Source organism: Pangasianodon hypophthalmus, chromosome 26 (assembly GCF_027358585.1).
Source record: "Pangasianodon hypophthalmus isolate fPanHyp1 chromosome 26, fPanHyp1.pri, whole genome shotgun sequence".
NCBI classification, from domain to species: domain Eukaryota; kingdom Metazoa; phylum Chordata; class Actinopteri; order Siluriformes; family Pangasiidae; genus Pangasianodon; species Pangasianodon hypophthalmus.
The window spans coordinates 12,414,798-12,435,072 of NC_069735.1; the positions used below are offsets into that span (position 1 = coordinate 12,414,798).

Sequence of the window (20,275 nt, forward strand, 5' to 3'; positions counted from 1 at the left end):
TCACTTCCGAGTACGCAAGTGCACGTGCCCATATGTAGTAACAATAAAATAAAATTGCACGTCTTTAGGGAACAAGCAAGTAAAACGAGACGTAGTGTCTAATTTTGCACAAATTTAGAAGTGGATAATGTTCTTCTAAACAATCCCTATGATTACCCTTTGTGTTTGATTTTTTTTTCGATAATTTGTACTGTTTTGTAAATAACAGTAGGATTACCATCAGTGACAACACATAATTACATTAATCTCAGATTGATGCTGCCTTTTTACACAGCTCCAGTATTATTGGCACCCTTGGTAACAGGGAAACAGGAACTCAGGGGTGACTTTATATATATATATATATATATATATATATATATATATATATATATAAAATAGAACATGTAAATGAAAACAAGCTTCTTTTACATTTTGTTAAGAATTTCCAAGGGTGTCAATAATTGTGACACAAAAATTCTAAGTTTTTTTTTATTATTATTAAAATTACTTAAATGAAAGGTTAGATATCATATCTTCAGTGTGTGATTAAGCTAATTAACCACAGAAATTTTTCCATTATTTTCAGGGTGCCAATAATTCTGAAACGGACTGTATATGACATTGACGTTAACAGACATCGTACACAAACAATCAGCTTCTGAGCTACTGCTGTAGGAATAACTGATCACAGCTGGTGAATATTATGAATATTTTTCCCAGAAATCGTTTCCCACACATCCTACACACACACACACACACACACATAAAACATGAAGGCAATTAAGACTTCCTGCTTATTATAAAACTAGATTTAATGACTGGAGTAACACTAGGCTCCCACCACTCTACGTACGGACAGCAATTAAGCATTTGATTGACTTTTTAATAAACCACTACAACTTGAATGAAAGAGAAATGATTCTGTGAAGTGGTATATTTCTGGCTCTCTGTTCCAATGCTTTTATTAAAACACCCCTGAGGACTTCACAAACTCGGAAATATGGACTTCACAAACATGGAAATATACTACATGGTACAAAAACTGGCAACAGCCAACAGGATCTGGAAGATATTGTAACAACTGGCAGTAAAAGTGACTTTCTTGCTGATCTGCATGCTATATTTCCCTGCTTGCTTAGCAACTAGCTTACTACCTGGCTTGCTATTTATCTAAAGTCCTAACTAGATTACCTAACTAGCTAGCAGAGTATAGCACTAAATTTAGCTGTTTTGTGAAAATTAGTAGTAGCTATGTCGTGATGCACAGAGTATTGGTATGTTATTAATATTAGTGGCCTTAAAAGCCTTAATAGTGTTTTTTGGATCAGATTTAACCCTAATAATGCAGTTGGATCCACAGACATAATGTACGTTATCCCATGAGCACGTGTGATGTTGACTCGAATAACAGCAATCATGTAAAAATGTACACCAATCGTATTAAAGCATGTTACTGTTTCTTATGTGATGTACTGTAAAGGAGCAAAGGTAGCACAGAGGTCAGTTTCAGATCAGTGTCAGGTTTCAGATGATCCTCGGAGCTCCGATATCAGCATCATGCCTAAAACTGAAAACGTGATCAGTGCATCACTATGTAGAGCCCACACTGAAGGTAGAAAATCAATCATGCATATGCATATCATGCTTGTATCCTTTTCAAAATCCACCATTTTTAGCTACTTGTAAGGAAAATGTAAAGTTTTGCTCTTTAACTATGTTGATCCGTCAGACTTCGAAGGGCTCAACTTCACTTGAACTAGTGAAGTAATGGAACGCCCACAAGCATCAGCCAGGATGCCCTGCCTATGGTTAAATTGGGGGAGGGGGATGTATGGGGTTGGGGACGTCTAATAATTGACAGATGTGCAACCTCATATTTGATCAAAAGCACCAAGATTTTGTGGATATTGACAAAAAAACTTTTTTTTTTTTTTAGACAATGCGCCTTTATTTCAAAGACTCTTATGGGGTGCCAATAATTTTTTCAACATATGATTTTGACAAAAAATACCATTACTATAATTCCAAAGCATTCCAAAAAATTCTAGAATTCCAAAGAAGTTTACTTTCTTAACGTAAACGAGATTTAGTGGAAAATGTGAACCATTGTGTGTTAGGTGTATTATATATTTGATACAGGTCTGGTCTTGACACGTGACAATAATGTTGGAATCGACATTTGGACCTTACTGTAAATTCGTAAAATGGCCTAAATAAAATAAATATACAACTGGCAGCATTGCTACAGTGCTCTGAACCCCAGTGTACAGTTGCCTGACAGCAGGAGCAGCAGAAATATATTTTCGGTTTCAAATTGCCCCTCAGCTGTCCGTCCGTAATAACATCCTGTTGTCAGCAGCTGTTCAGAGAGAGAGACGGAGAGAAAGCGAGAGAGAGAGAGAGAGACTCTGCTTTTCAAGGTCGTCGTTCTGTTCATGAAATGGGGAAAACACAGTGCCAACCTCGTCACCTACATAGGGGGCATAGTGACGAGGAAAAAAAAAGCCCAGCGCCGTCCAAAAGTCCCTGCTCAGTGTCCAAAACATAATGAGGCATCAATGAATGACATTCAGAAAGATTATCAACCAGCATCTGTCAGTTACACCGGCCTCGTTATAAAACCATAACTAGCATATGGAACATCAGGTGGTGGTGAATATGTGAACAATCTGCTCCACCTGATCAGAGAAGGCTGGTTGTGATATTAGATGTGACGGCTAACGTCAACACCTCAGCTGAGCAATGCAATATATTCACAAGGTCTCATTGGCTTATTCACATTTTTACTAATTAGCAAAGCATGCTAGCTGTATCAGCTAATGTATACAGACATTACAGTAGAATTCCATATTGATGAGAGAAACCTAGCATGCTAGCACAAACAAAGTCCTAGCCCTACCTGAGCCCAAAAGCCTGAGCTCTAACAAAAAGAACCCAGACTGCACATTTAATCATACTTCAATCGTAATAATACTGGTTTTAGCTTCTTAAATAAGTCCAATTACATCAACTATGACAATGGTGAGCTTTGCTAAAGCTAGCTAGTAGCGTTTAGGCTAGCATAACATATTGTTTCCATTGCTACTGCCTTCATACATATTGCTATCTGATTGAATGTGGTCTGTGGTGACATTTATTTATTTACATCTAATTTCTCTTACACGTAATGTTTAAGGTATAATTATCATTTTAACCCTAAACAAGTGGTTCGAATTACAGAATCTAAACTAATTGCGAAAACTTATATGGATCAAGTGTTCGTTGTATGGATAAGTGTGTGTGTTTTTTTTTTTTTTTTTTTTTTTTTAGATCAGCCTGTTATTTTGGTGTAAATTCTGCCACTCAACTGAACTTAATTGGAGGGTCAGGGTTTCAGATGTTTCTGTTGTCAGTGTGCACACGTGCAGATGAAAAGCAATAGGCTTTTATAATAACGGAGGTGACACACATGGCTGTCAAGGCAGGGATCATACATTTGCAGGCGTAAATTATAGGTTGTAAGGATAAAAGAGCCAAACCCAGGTGTCAATGGAATAATAAAATTCCTGTGGCCCTGCACAGTACACTCTATATATATGCTTAGACATTTAGAGTGGGTGGTAGGGCTGGACGTTATAGACAAAAACATGATTTGCAATAAAGTTGTTAAATATAGCTTTGACAATGCGAGATATGATATACTAATATTACAGTTGATTGTGTATTTGACTCAAAATATAGATGCTCAAAATGAAAGTTTATTCAGCAACAAATAACACTGATAGTAATACACCTTTTTCATGCGTCTCTACCAGAAGGAAAAGTCACAGCATTTTAAAATCCCTCCAAAAGTGAGATGATAGAAAATTGTAGTTTTGACAAAACTCCAAGTATATTTAATAGTGAACCATGTTACAAAATACTAGGGATGTTACAGAAATGATCAGACAATGTGTTCAAAGCAGATCCAAATACAGACAGAGGAAGCTTGACGGAAAGGTTCAAAGGCATCTGGTTGAGACAGGAGGTGTGCATTGGGACAGGCTGCAAGAGAAAATTCTGTGAGCAGGACATTTGTACTTTAATGCGGACATGAGCAAGAGGTCAGACATGAAGTTTGTGGGAGGAAAAAATAATACCACGTTTGTTAATGTGAATAATGCATTTACAGAGATTGCATTCACAGCTTTTATTCACTTGTCCGTGGTAACTCCTGGATCAGGGTCACAGCTGCTAGTTTGCTCATAATTTGGGACATAGAACCAATTAAAATAGTTAGGAAATCTCAGCCAGGTGCAAACAAAAATAATAATTATGTGAGCAGGATTTAAAGAAAATCCATACATATCAACAACAACACCCCCCACAACTTCCAGTTTAGGCCACGCCCGCTTCATGCTTAAATTCAAATACAGATATAGATACAGAAATGAATATTTTGAGAACTAAACAGGTACAGATGCAGGCAGACCCAGCATCTCTATAAACCCAAGACGGATGCTAATTAACCTAAATCAATTCAGGCTCAAGCCACCTCCAGTCTAGACCAAGCCAAAAGCCTCTGATTAGCAAGAACAAACATGGGTGTGAGTTTAGTGCTGACAAGAGCCTTGCACACATGATCCAAATCAGTGAGCAGTTGTGGAAGTGTGCACTTACTAGCAGTGAGCACAGTCTGACGACAGAACCGGACAGGATATAATTACAGCTAGCAGATAGGTCTGTTATTAATATTTCATACTCCAAAATAGCCTAGCAGTACAGAGTTCTTAAAAACAAAACAGTAAAAGATCCTAAAGAATTTTAGAAAAACTGAAAGCACGCTGATGACATTGTTTTTCTCAACGACACCAGAAGCTTCCAGAACCCTGACAGCCACTGCAGTGCAGACAGGCAGTTAACCATAACGACAACAGGAAGGAAATCTTGCACAAGCAGACCCCAAGAAAGTAATCACGCAACTGGCAACCCAGTTCTTTCAGATCGGATGGAGGAGAGCACAAGTCTGACGTTGGGGTTTAATTCTGTCACAGTCGTAGAGGATAATTCACACCGATTGGATGGAGAGGAGGAGTGGACCGCAGAGACGAGTGGTATCTTGGGCGTGTTGCGTTGCTTGTGTGTATGACGGAACAGGTGCACACTGATCTATATACAGGTTACATGCAAACAAACCTAAACCAATAAATAAATAAATAAATAAACAAATATATAAATACAACAGGAATGAAGAATATGTAACGTATACACACACAAGACACAAACACAGAAATAATGCACTTCATGTCCGAGCTGTAAATAATCATATTCTACTGGTAATTATTTTTACCAGTTAATTAACCATAACACTATCAAGTGTAATGCTGGCGAGCGAAGATAAATTAGAGCTAAATGCTTAAAGTGAGATATTGTTTACTTTTATTTTTTTCATTTTTTGTTTTGTGCTGCAATAAATTATGAGTCAACTGTCTGTCTGCACACTGTGGTGACAAAGTGTTTATATTTGGCATTTGAAAGATATTATTAAGGACCAGGGTCTTATTTTGATGAAAAAATATACATACTCTTGAAAGAATACAGTTGAAAATGTCCAAAATGTTTGTATCCCTCTTGGTGTCTGGGTGAAAAAAAAAACCAAAATTGTACCTCCGTTTTAACATTTTCGCAACAAAGCAGAACTCCACATCTATTTCACGGTGAAAACATGTTAAAACATAGAGCGTAAACATTACAGAGTTGAGTTTAACCAGCATCTCTACTATCACGGTAATAACTTTGTATCCCTGTTGACATTTGCACCATTAAAAGTTCCATAAAAAGAAACTGAGGTTCAGAAGAGGGTAGAAATATATTATATGAAATATATGAAAAAAAGGTCCCTGCAGATATGTTCTGTTTTCTGTTTTTGATTGTGTCTTTATTAAGAACTTAACATCTTTATTTTTATTAAACTGGACAGCCTGGTCTTTATCCAGTCTTCTACTGTGCAGTTTGGGTGAGCCTGTTCCCACAGTAGGCTCAGATTTTTGTTCTTGGCAGACAGAAGTGGAACTCACTGTGGTTTCCCGCTCTTGTAGCCTATCCACATCAAGCTTCAGCATGCTGGGAGTTCTGAGATGCTTTTCTGCTCACCACAGTTGCACAGAGTGGTTATTTGAGTTACCATAGCTCTTCTGTCAGCTCAAAACAGGCTAGCCATTCTTCTCTGACCGCTCTCATCAACAAGGCATTTCCTTTTCACTGGATGTTTTTTTGTTTTTCACACCTTTCTGTGTAAATCCCAGGAGATGAGTGGTTTCTGGAATACTCAAACCAGCCCGTCTAGCACCAACAACCTTGCCACGGTCAAAGTCATTGAGATCACATTTTTAAACCATTCTGATATTTAAACTGAAGCATGAAGAATCACACTAAAGAATAATTGCCTGATTGGAGAACTGCATGAATGAGCAGGTGTAAAGGTGTTCCAATCAACATAATATATGCAGAATGTATACTATATATTCACAGTGATATTGTATTTTGTCCTGCATATTAGTTTTTATAATGATGTAGTCTTTATTGTGCTTGTTCCTAACAACTGACCTGCCATGATAATAAATGTTATATGATATGCATGATAATAAATAAGCTAAATATTAATTCTTACATGTGAGTGGAGAAAAAAGAAAACATGCAATACAATTATTTTATTTCGAAACAGGCTGGATAACTCTGATAAAATTTGCTATTATTGTGCAGCCCAATTTCATTATATACTGTATTTTGTTTATCTTTTCTCCTTTCAATAACTGAAAATATTTTATTCATATTCAAAAGAGCGCCAGTGACTAATAAACGTCTTACTGATTATTTCCTAATTATACATACATAATACATAAACTTATGCTTCATAAAAAGCAATATTTGCCCTTCCAGCAAAATAAATAATGATTTTTGGAATTTCAGTCGTGCTCAGAAAGCCAAGAGCAACAATTTGAGTTCATAAGCCTCCTCAGAGACTGATATAGCATCTAATATCTATTTAAATATCTACTGCAAGTAAATCTAAAGTGGAAATTGGAATCTAACACATTAAAATCATTATATGTATCTATTTACCATGTTTGTAATTTACAGTCTAATCTGTTCACCTAATCGTAAAGTATTAATAGGATTTTTGTTGAAATAAGAGTTACACTCCTTCTAAACATTTACACAAGAGACGGTGCAATCACGTCCCTGGAGTCACTCTATTAAAAGCCTGCTTGTAATATGAGACACACACACACACGCATTTGCACATACACACTTGCTGTTTTCATTGACCCAGCACAATGTGTTATTCACACACACACACACACACACACACACACACACACACACAGACAGCTGTTGTGTGTAGTTCCCCAGCTTTGGCTCCTGTCCTCGGCTCAAAGGAACTCAATGTTACCCCCCCCCCTTCCTAATTGGATTGTGCATGTGTGGTTTGTTTTTATTGTTTCATAAAATGTCTGTGTTGATTTATCATGTCGTGTGTGTTAAGGGAGTGTGCACCAATTACTCCCTTAGCACTCCACAGAGGTGACAGGAAAGTTGGCAGAACAAACACCGCTTCTACATCCAAGCACGCTGCTGCCGCTGGCTGCTGCTTCACTCACTCACTCTGTCTGTCTCTCTCTCTCCCTCTCCCTCTCTCCCTCTCTCTCTCTCTCACACACACACACACAAACACACACAGCTGCAGCACCGTCTTACCCTGCCAGACCATCTTTCAAAGCTCGCTCACACACACACACACACACACACACACACACACACACACCAGCTTCTAAACAGACTACAGGCTATTCGTCCCTCGTGAATTAAGGGTGAGCAGAGGTGAGGAGTAAATAGGGAAAATGATCGATTCTTCAATTCTCTCAAAGAATTCCATATTCATGCATAAATTATCATTGTGCATAAATGATTAAAATATAACTGAATTTCAATTTCTATGATGAACAGCACTATAGACTGGGGCTCAAAAAAAATCCCTTTTAACAACTCCATTTTCATTTGTATCACTTGAATATGAATGTTTCAAATATTAATCAGCCTATACTTTTATACTGCTACAGATGGAGTGAATATTAGCAGTAGTTACTTGGTACAACAAAGAAGCAAAGAGATCACAACCGTAAGATAGTATACTGCATTCAGACTCATTTATAATTTATTTTTAACAATATTTTGTCTTTTGCTGATACTTTGATAGTTACTTTTAAATATCTGAGGGATAATTCACATGGTTAGGCCAAATCCCAGATGGATTCCTAGTCACTAGAGATATTCAGCAATAAAACGTGGATCTTAAAATTTTACATGTAACTTGATATCACTTTAGAAAATAGATTTCTATACATAAACATTACTAAAACTCAAGTGACATCATTCTGACTGATTAAAATACATTATTTTTCAGGACAGATGACCAGATGTTGTCATATTGGGGCCTACAGCAGTTGAGACTTGTTCATTTATGGAGGAAACCAGTGATTCAGTGGAAGTGAGGCATTCCTGGACACATACAAAAACAATTTTCCTTCCAGACTGTCAAAAATAACAGCTATATAAAATAATTCTATATAATCCTATGTTTAGCTGCTTAGTTTGTGTCTTGAAAAACCATTTACATGAGCTTCAGTGCAAATTTACGAAAAAAAAATTTTGTGGTAATTGTGGCTGCATCAATAATACCACTAACTGCTAAGATTAGTCAGGTCATCTAGCTAGAAAGCAACAGATTCTATGTATAATGTTAATATTCTTTGTTGGAAAAGTGTAGATTTGGACTCACACTTGAAAATTTTTACCAATTTACAGGACTCAATCATAGGAAAAGTTGCAAAAGTTAGAATTAAAGTTATGATTTGTGCCATTTTATGCAACTTAATTCAAAGGAAAAGGAACGAAGTCCAATCACATCACATACATTTCTTCAAAATTGTACAAAATCACATGTAGTATGTAAGGAACATAACACTTTGGGGATGTGCTGTTATAGGAAAATAATCAACAACAACAGGGTGGTGTGATGCTGCTTGAGGTGAAGAAGAGTTACAGTTACAATCTCAAAGTTATTTTATAAAATTATGTTTTCCAATATCAGTACAAGTGATTTATTCCGCTTATACCGCAGCAATTTGCCAATGCTAAAGGATTTATTTATTTATTTATTTATTAAAGAACTATACATCATACTTTTTGTCCATTTATAGTTACATTAACACTGGAGACATCTTACATTAATGTTAAATAAAATCATACAGAAAAATAGACGTTTTAATCAGTTCATGTGGAGTGTTCACCCTGTGTAAGTTACCATCAACTGAGCTACTCTTACGTAGAGTTATAAAAAAATTAACCAATCAGAATCAACAATTCAAATGCACTATGGTATACATCTATTTAATAGCTTGAGTTTAAATAATGTTTGTCTCCATTCTGTATATATAAAATGGAGACAAACGTTCCACTATCACTGTCTATTGCTTAAGTATTCCTACTTGAGTACGTTTTTTTGGCTGCTTTACCCACCTCTGTTTGGTTACTTTAAATACATTTGTAACTGCTCATTTACTCTTTTCTGTTTTCCCTGTCTAGCTTTCTCCCTCCTGTCTATAACACATCACTCTGGCTCATGATCAGTCCTGCAGGAGTTCTTCCCTAGTCTCACACTCACACACACACACACACGCAGAGAGAGAGTGTACAGTCATTCTGGTCAGTAATTTTGAGAAAACTTTCCATAATTTTGAAAAGACAAATAAGACCAACAACATAAGTTTTGCTTGGCTCACACCGATATTAGCCTGAGGGACCAAAGCTGGGCCTGTTCTTCCTCACGGGCCTCCCGTCTGTATGTGTTCTTTCTCACTGGTTATTAGGGACAGAAGAGGGCACAGAAGGTTCAAGCTGAACCTGAGAACCAGTCAAGGAATAAGAGCTGGTATTCATAAAGCATTTCACTGCAGGAGAGCTTCGTCATCTCGCAGAACAATTTTGCTCTTTAGTCTGATGGCTAACATGATGTATAATCAGGGGAAAGTCTGATCCTGGGTTAGAAAAACTGCAATCCTTTTGGAAAACAGGTCCACTCTCACATAACCCAAGTTTAGACATGACGTGAACTTTGATTGCTGTCTCTGTACCCTGAGATAAATTTCAACAGAGACAGAACGGGGACAGAGAGGGACAGCAGTTCCCTCTCATATCAGCTGCAGATTACTTACTGTGTAATTCCGGCTGATATGAAAGAAGAAAATTGCAAAAATTTAGCAAAATACTGTAGCTCAATAATAATTATGTGACAATAATGATAAAGAAATTATTTACCTGATATATGAAGTTTTTGAGACATGATGAATTAGTCCTGGTGAGAGCTTATACTTTCAATGAAATATATACTTACTGTATATGTATGTATATACTGATATATAAAATGTTCAGATGAATTAGTATGTCAGTAAATCTAGAAATTTCCAGTTTATTTTTTATTTAACTAAAGGTGAGAATGTCCTGCCTCCTCTCTATCATTTTATTTAACTACAGCATTAACATTAAACTGTAATTGAAAGGAGCATGACTAAGGCTTTCGTTATTATTATGTATTAATACTTAAATTTCCTTAAGTATCCTTTTACAGCCTAATCACGAACAAAGAATCATTAAAGCCAGGATAGAAACACTTGACTTAAAACTACCCTGTTAGAAATCAGACATATTGTTCATGGCTTTAACAACTGACTCATGGTAGTGGGAAGCGAAACTCATCTCATCCAAATTCTCAGCTGTATGAGTACAACAAACTAAACCCAAAGCATAATGTTCCAAAACAAAGTTTTAGTTCTTCAAACGTGCTGCTTTTCTCCACCAGGGCTGGAATTAGCAGTAGCAATAGCCACTGGATAGCCACAGCGTGGACGTCATGCTAGCTTGGTTGTTTTAGCAGCTGTGTAAAGCTGGATAGTGATGATGGTGATGACTATGAGGACCTTACATTCAGAGACACACTGTGTACACACACACACACACACACACACACACACACAGAAGCAAACTCAATTATGAAACTGAATCAAAATGCATATGACCACTGGGCACTGTGCTAGTATAAGAAATGTTTGTACATGTTGTTCAAAATAGTGTAATGTCTTCATTATTCATGCTTATTGCCACAAGCAAGGACAGTGGATTCAAATCAAACGGTACTCACATTTTCTCTCCAATATCCCTTCAAAAATTAACAATAAATCTTTGTTTAATTTACAGCCAAGTAATCTGTGGCTCCATGTTGATCCTTAAAAAATAATCTACTTTGCGCTCTCACGCTGTCCAGTGCTAATTTTATGGATTACACCTGAGGAAAAAAAGTTTTCGGTGTAACACAGAAGAAAACCCACTTTGGAAATGTACACTATTCAACATCCTGAAGAAAAATAGAGATCATCAGCACGGACGGTGTAGCTGATTAGCACTGTCTGGTATTAGCATGATACTAACACATGTTTCCCAGGGAGTTTGGTTCTCTAAGGCTTCCTGAGGTAAGAATATTCATTTTATTAATGAATAATGTTATTGATAATGTAAATCAATATATAGTGCATGTGTATTGATAATGGTTTAGGAAATAAAAAGTTTTGTTATTCTAAAAACACTGGCTTGTTTTCTGGTCAGAGGATTTTAAGCTTAGCTTAGAGGAGCTAAGCAAACCATTTCACCTAAGCTGATTGTTTCATGTAAGCTACCAAGAACCAAAGTTGGTGGGGAAATTTTGATCAAAGATGAAGCAAAGTCACAGAGGTACAAAGCAAATTAGTGGCAGTTTCTTCCTTCCTGCCTTGAGGTTATACGGGTATGGTGGTTAATCTTTTGTACAACATCTACAGAGTATCTACAGAACGTACACAAATGATATGAGACCAAAAGTGCTTGCCTATTACCCAGTAAGCAAAATTACTCAACCTATTTCTAAAAGGGTATGCTCGTGGTTTCGGTGAGTCATAGTGGACACCCCTGACAGCAAACAGAGGACAGCCCCGAAGGCATAACACTAGTGAAACTAAAAAAAAACCCGATAGCTAATTTCGTCGAACCCTTCTCAAATCTTCAAAGGAGTTTTTGAGAGAAGGATGACTGGCTTCTGAGAAATCGTGTGCATGAGAACCGTGCTGCTGTGGTCTCACCGCGTTCATCTGTGTATCACACATGCTGATCTCTAGAGTTAACCTACAGGAGACAGCTTCCTCTTGTTTGTGCTGTGAGGTGAAGATAAGGGCCTCCGCGTGTCCATTTGCCTCTTCTGCCTCCTGTCGTAATAGTGCTTTGATGACTGAAATATTCCGACCCTTTATCCATCCCTAATACGCCTTCACTTCCTCTCTCTTTGTAGCTCCCTCTTCAGCCTCCAGTCACTAACAGAATAATTAATTAAAGGACGTCCTCTGGGAACAAAGTGCTGACCCTGATCCTTCGTCTGCTATGAAGCTAGATACTGCATACCTGTTCAACCCAGTTCAATTTTTAAACACAGCTCTCAATCTAAAAACCTACCTATCATGACTGGCCTTGAGGAAATGGGATCTATTTATCCCCATTTATCATCATTTTCAAAGAAGTAACAACCGTAACCTTAAGACAGTTGTGATGAATAAAATGATGTTCACATATACAAGGTAACCATAATGCACTGAAACAAAACAAAACCAAATTCTGTGGTCTTGTTTAACTTGCATTAGAGAAAGTAGCTGGTGGATTGGTGGAGAAACGTGACATGGTGGAAACTGGTTTTATTAATTTGGCTTACACTTTCATTTCAAATGACCTACAATCCAAAAAAATAGAGCTGAGGCCCTTCCTGAAGGAATCATTGAGTGGAAACTCAGATTTACACAATTTTCCATTTATCCCAAGATACGTTTGGCATCCAACTTTTGCTTCTTTAGCCTTGTAGCTCCAGTAAAAAAGCAAAACGCTGGATGCTATTACATTTGAGGTAGGTGGAAAATAGTGCAAACTTGACTTCTCACCAAACTATTCCTTTCTGTCAGGCTTGGAATTTGAGCTCACAAGTAAGATCTACATGAACCAAGCTGACCAAGAACAGTTAATATACAATGTCCCATTAATGTCCCAAACATCTCCATACATAGTGGAAATGAATCACATTTTTTTTTTTGCAAAATATAACATTACTTACAAAACATCCTCTACAAGTTTACCATTTCTTTGTAAGCGCACATGGAGTCTTCTTTCCCACTCATGGTGAACTTGTGTTAACACATCTGGTGTTATGCATGTAACTGCATGTCCATCACAACGTTGCGTCAGCTTCCCGATCAGCCATGAGAATGATTTCAATACGTCTTTCAAATGCTATCTGAAAAAATATATAACAACTATAATATAACTAAGTATGAACAATTTGTAACAATATGTATGGAGACTTCTGGGACACCCTGTAGTGTGTATGGGTATATGTATAAGCCATTACATCAATGAAAAGAATATCAGAGTAACAGTCTCCATGCACGTGCTTGCTGTGTGATGAAATTCGTCTTGATGTCTGACTGAATTTTAACCACTGAGTCACAACACTATATGACTGGCTCAGTTTGGTTCTTCAGCTAATTACCAAGCTCCTCCTATGCTCATTTGAGTGTGAGCATGTGCTTTGGCTCTTTACGATCAGCAAACCATGGTGGTTTGGTGCTAGCCAATACAGGTCTGAAACAACATCAAGGAACAGTGACCACATGCAAAAAAGCTCAGATGAAGGTACAGGGCATTTCTCAGTATGCCTCATATGCTTCTTCTTCTGCCAAGTTGTAATACTTAAGAACGCAGGTACAGAGAAAGGTTAAAATACCCAGAAGTCTTCTTGAATTGAACCAAATTTTAAAGCAACATATGTTGGTGGCTCACCAAAGAAAAATGATTTTTTTCCATTATAGACATAGAGACAGTAGTCACTATAAAAAAAAGAGACAAAAATAAGTAATCAAGTCTTTGTTCATTTGGGACAAGTAACGTGTAATATGGAAGTTCAGAACTAGCTAGCAAGAACATGCTGTGGCATATCTCTCATAAGCTCTGCAGGATTGGTCTCATGTAGAACCTTGGCAAAAACATTCTTCTCAGCAGCAGAAGTCCAATTCTGGTATGACTAAAGTGTGCAAAAACTAAACCAACTATAAAATCTGTGAAATAAAGGTTCTTCAATATATACCACTGCCTATAAAACGGTACCAGCAAACTGGGCCATGTCATATTGTTGGTTTACACTAGACACTATCTCGTACCTAATGAACTGGAAATGGTGTATTTGAGCAGGATGGTGGTGGTTCTGAAGTTAAAGTTCTGGTCTCCTGACTGAAAGCTTGACAACTCATAGCCTGGATCTGGCTAGCTGCCACTGTTGCTACTCAACTTTCTACTGTTCCGATCAATTTTAGGTGTGTTTGCCAAATTATTAAATGCAAATATGGAAAAATCTATAACATTTGGCTGCAGGAGATGTATGGTACAGTACAAAACTATCATGAGAGTATTATAGCTAGATTTCATATCTGAGTGGCAATTAGATGGGTTGGTTGCAGTATTGTTTTTGTAATGAGAAGTTTTCTTGAGTGCTGACCATTTAGGGTTTTAAGTGGGAAAGTGTATCACTGGGGGCATTTCAACTGCTTAATTGTATCCACTTCATTTCCGCTTCCTCTTTTTGTGACCGTTCATTACCACCTGTGTTAATCCCTCATGGTTCCCTGTAGTCCTGCTTCTGCTTACGCCCTCCACATTTCTTCTTCCGCTCTTACTCTGGGCTTTCATCCTGAGGCAAAAAACTTCTCAAAGACTGCACTGTATAGAGCAGAGCGCCTTGAAAGTGGGATAAACAGGAGGGGAAGGCAGGTCTGACAGCACCCCACTATGCAAAAGTATTAGCGCACACACATGCTGCTCAGTCAACAAAATGAAATAAGTCCACTGTAAGTCCCTGCACAGTCTTACACCAAGCAAGCCTGAGCTTTGAGGCAAAGCCTATAGCAGCATCCTTCTTCTTTACGCCTCTATCAAAGGAAAAAACATCCAAGAAAATCAGCAAGCCTTGATAAATATTCACCTGAAGAAGGAATCCAATCACACCAAATGCAGATGTTCTACATAAAAGAAGCCAATTGGACCAATTTTTCTTTGAAGCATACCTGGCTTTCTGAAAGGTACTTCAGCAGAGGAAGTACTCATCTTTTGTGTCAAAGACAATGAACTAACTTAAGCACGCCTCCACCAAAGCTTCTCTATAAAGCATTCAGGTTTTTGAGTTTGGAACAGTATGCTTATGTTAGACACGAATTTTAAGGGGGAAAAAATCTTACAAACGTAGAGGCAGGTAACTTTGAAATACCAACTTGGCCAGCTTTAACTGTCCTCTGTCAATCTCTGTTCACTCTTGAAGTTCAGCTTCATTTTTGCAACACTGCCTGAATGAGAGCAAGAAAAGCTTATTAAATAACCAATGTGAATTATATCTCATGTATTAGGGAAAACAAAAATGTGCAGTGAATGGAAATTCACACTTTTACACTGTATGTCTGTGCATTAGGTCATCAGAACATGTTCGTCATTATATTATTTACAATTGCCCTATGAGTCACTGCGAAGGTTCTGAACGGCCTAATTACTCAAGACCGAGCGGAAATGATTTCCCCTGTGATGAAAACGCCTGTTGGTTATTACACATTCCTGCAGATAAAGGCTCTCCAGCTCTGCTTGTGGTGGTGTACCAGTTCCAACACCCCTGACTCTCATATTCAGATGCTACTGAAGGGCTTGTTTAGGCGGATCAGGTATTGGAGATAAACTTTGGGATTTTGGAACCCTTGAATGCCCTAAGGGCAATGGCCCCCAGAACAGGCATGAAGATTCACCATCAGCTACATCAGAGATTCTCAGCTCCTACTAAGAATGTAGGTTCTTCCCAGTGAGCACCAACTGACCAAATGTGCCCATGGATGTTCCATTACTGGGCTAGTCCAGCTTATAAAAAGACAATTATTGGTCCATTTTATGTCCATTGTATGACACAATATGGATTAAACACACACACACACACACACACACACACACACACATATATATATATATATATATATATATATATATATATATATATATATATATATATATATATATATATATGTGTGTGTGTGTGTGTGTGTGTTTAATCCATATATACATATATGTAAAGAGTTCTGCTCTGACCAAAATTTACTTGTCCCCTTAACATCTGGAAAAGACATTTTCCTTGACTTTGCAGAGGAAAGGTTAAAAATTCTAACATATGAGTCTCTCCCAGACTGACCAGAGACATCCACTGATATTATTGGACCAGCCTGGCAAGACTTCGCTTTGTGCATAAAAAGATGGTTATTGGTCATTTTATTAGCCAGTCCTGGTACAATATAATCCTGCCCCTAAAATATGCTTATTTTCGTCTGTATTAGATTAGACTTCTTGCATACAACCACAATAAACATATTTAAACACTCTGTCCAAAATCTAGACGTTCCATTAAAGTCTGTTCATCAGTCTCACTATGACAGTCCTCAGATCCAGCCTTGGAGACCCACTTCCTTTGCATTTTTGTGTTTTCTCTGCACTAACACACATGATCCAGATCATCACCTAACTATGAATCCCTTCTGGAGTTTGGTCAGGTGTGTTGGGAGCAGAATGACCCTTTCTCCCCATTTCCTCGCAATTTCCTTCACAGGATAAAGAGCATTGGATATAAAATGGTACATCCCATAATTAGTCCACTATGTAGTGTGATTAGAGTGACATTTCTGACATACAACCTGATACTGCTTATGGCAGTGGATTCCCAGGACTGATGCTGAGGAACAGCTGCATAAAAGCATCACCACCCCCTGCTGTGATAAAGGGGATTCATGTGCTTGAACAGAAAGTGAAGAAAAAGAAAAAAAACTCTCAGCTGTCAGTTGCAGTTCTTAGCTCTCAGCCACTGTCTAAGCATTCACTGTCAGGAAGAAAGGTACCAAACTGTTTTTGCTTATCACTTATCACATTGTGTGCCTCTGGGATGTATCTTTATAACTTCACAACGATTTAAGCTACCTAATCAGACCGTAAGGATTACTGATGCACCTTTAAAGCTTCACTTTATAAGGTACACCACATGCACCTCAGGTAAAATATACACACTGCACGTAGAAAAGGTATCCTTGAAAAGTAAAGTACAGTTTAGCGCCTTTATACATAAACCTTAAAACACTGCAACAGGTTGATTTTTTTTTTTTTAATTAAAAGAAATCTTTTTGGAACTCACACAAGCGCGTGATAGACGAATGCCCATGCCCGCGGTCGCTCGAGCACGTTGTACAGGCAGTTCTGCAGACGGCGGTAGCGCGCGTTCCTGCGGCCGCTTTGCGCGCCGTACACCAGCGGTTTGCCGAGCAGGCTGAGGCGGGCGCCGCGCTCTCCCCGCCGTCCGTCCGCACCCGGGCGCCGCGCGACCCCGCCGCCCCGTTCCACATCCTCCGTGCCGCGTGTTTCGAGGCGCACGCCGCCGGAAGCGCCTTCGTCTCCGCCGCGGTCGCGCGGCATTTCGTCACCGGAGCCGGCCGAGAGTGCGCGCCGCTCCGAGCGCGCGGCTCATGCGTGCGTCGCCGCCGCCGCCGCTCACACTCCCACACGACGCTTCACGGGGAAACAGGACGCGAAACAGGTTTCCCGCCACACGCACAGTGCAAACATGCCCCAGTGCAAACACTTCCGACAAACTGTAAAGCGCTTTTCCGCCGGGTTCGCTTTACTCCTCACGTGCACTGCGCGGTGAAGTGAAAACACGAGCGTCCAAAGTCTTTGACAATCAATTTTAAACTCGAAGCTGTCTCGCGGGTTCCTCACAGAGCATCAATGCCGCGTGCTCGCGCTCTGTCGCGCTGAGAGTGAGAAGCGCGCGCACAGGAACCGGATCTTAGCGTCTGTGCCAGCTCTGCATACAGCAGCAACACTGCTTCTCAACAGTACACACACACACACACACACACGCGTGCGCTGCTTCAGGCGTGTTTACATCCTTCTGAAAACAGTAGCTCGTGCTCTGTGCAGGCTGTGAATAAAATGCGATTTCTTTCTCAGCACCTAGAATCAGAGTTCCGGTTTATTCAGAGGTTTTTCAGTGAAAAACAATCTCTCTCTCTCTCTCTGTGTGTTTTAAATTGATTCATGCAAACTTTCAAATCTAACAACAGAGGCTATACAACACATCTTTCCACACTTCACGCGCAGCTCGGCAACTGTCACAGCACCCACGTGACCGGGCCCGAAATAAACCTCCCAAATTACACACTGTACTAAACAGCACGTCAAAATAGACTGCTACCTGTTGTACTGGATTCACACAGAACAATGAAATACATCAATGCCTTTATTTCAAAGTAAAATAGGCTCCCAAAATGTTTCATAGGCGCTGAAATCTATCTATCTATCTATCTATCTATCTATCTATCTATCTATCTATTCATTGCCACTAAGGTAACCTGTCAATCAACCATGGTGGCATTCAGTAACAATGATTAATCAAAATCATAGTACTTTCACTTTTTAAAAAGTTGAGTCTTCAATTTTGCTGCATTTATTATTATTATTATTATTATTATTATTATTATTATTAAATCATATTACACAGTAAAAATAATCCATTGAACCCAGAAGGCACTAAATGCTTTAGTCAGCAGCAGCAGTGTGTGAGACAGTGGAGACAGACGAGCATCCCTGACTCGGTTTATCAGGTACACTGGATAGCCAAAGGTTTGTGGACACCTGACCTATGGGTATTTATTGAACATCCCATTTCAGAGTTAAACCTGTTCCTGTTATAATAATCTCCACTCTTCTGGGAAGGATTTGCTCTCGATGTTGGAGTGTGGCTGTGGAGATTTGTGTTCATTCAGCTACAAGAGCATTAGTGAGGTCAGGCACTGATGTTGGGTGAGGAGGTCTGGGGTTCAGTCGGTGTTCCAGTTCATCCCAAAGGTGTTCAGTAGGGTTGAGGTCAGGGTTTTGTGCAGGACACTCGAGTTCTTCCACTGCAGCTTTGGCAAACCATGTCTTTATGGAGCTTGTTTGTGCACAGGGGCATCGTCATGCTGGAACAGGTTTGGGCCTCTTAGTTCCAATGAAGGGAAACTATAACGCTTTAGCATACAAAGACTTTCTATACAATTGTGTGCTTCCGACTTTGTAGCGACAGTTTGGAGAAGAACTGCATACGGGTGTGATGGTCAGGTGTCCACATACTTTTGGCCATATATTGTATTTTCAGTTTTAAACAACATGATAATGATCTGCAAATTATGTGAGCCAAAACCTGTGGAGGTATCAGCGTCTCACAACTCAACACCCAACCTGCAGAAACATGTCCAGGTTTCTGCCATGAGCTAGCTCAGTGAGTCAGATCTTCCACACTGTTTCCATCACTGGTAGCTTCAGCTGTTATCATTGGCTTATGAAAGAAATAAGACCAGCTTGTGGTGTCATGGAGGAAAAAGTCCTTAGAAAGCATCCAGTCATCTAAATAGTGAGTCAAGTTGAACTATGAAGAGTATTTGCTAATATAGCTAGCTAACCTGGTCTAGTCATGCTAGTCTCCATGTCTACGACTTGCAGTTTTTTGGTTTTTTTTTGTGTTTTCTTTTCATTTTCTACCCAGTAATACTGATAAAGTCAAATGAAAACCGGGCTCACGTAAAAAAAGGAAATGATCTTGGCTAATTTTTTTCCTCCAATGAACGCAGTTGTATTGGATATTGAATTAGAGAGTAAAGCTAGCTACCAATAGCAGTTTATTTCCACAGACAGCCTAAGACTCCAGAGACTCCACTTACCATAAACCAATGGTAATAACTTATTCGCTCATTCAGGATGACTGACAGATGTCTTTACAATAAAATAAACCTAGCAAGGAAATAAAACAGACAATATATACAGTAAATGTGACAATATAGAAATAATTTATATTGTTGCTGATGAACGTTAATAATTTTATTTAACTCTTTTTGACCATGTAACATGATGGCAAACTTTGCTGGTGTATTGTTTGGACGTAATGTTTATAACAGTAGTTTACCCTGTAAAGTGGATATAAAGTTCACGTTAGTTTAGTACAGCAAATCAAAATAGCTCACTTTGTCACACACTTTCAGTTAAGCTTCTTACATCCAGTTACTCCTGTCTAAAGTGGAAGCTGAGGGTTTCAGTTTTGCCTTTTTTT

General features: G+C 38.7%; 1 protein-coding gene across 3 annotated transcripts in view; it reads right to left on the reverse strand.

The window, feature by feature from the left end:
• The window catches only part of kcnq5b (potassium voltage-gated channel, KQT-like subfamily, member 5b), a 104,314-nt gene extending 86,044 nt beyond the window's left edge, over positions 1-18,270 (reverse strand). Inside the window, exon 1 of one of the 3 annotated variants that reach the window (XM_034299971.2) lies at positions 17,327-18,270. In XM_034299971.2, the coding sequence (XP_034155862.1) occupies positions 17,327-17,604 (278 nt within the window). In that variant the 5' untranslated portion in view covers positions 17,605-18,270. The remainder of the gene's footprint in view (positions 1-17,326) is intronic. The other 2 variants (XM_053229769.1, XM_026931984.3) reach the window with 2 other exon arrangements.
• Positions 18,271-20,275: the final 2,005 nt, after the last annotated feature.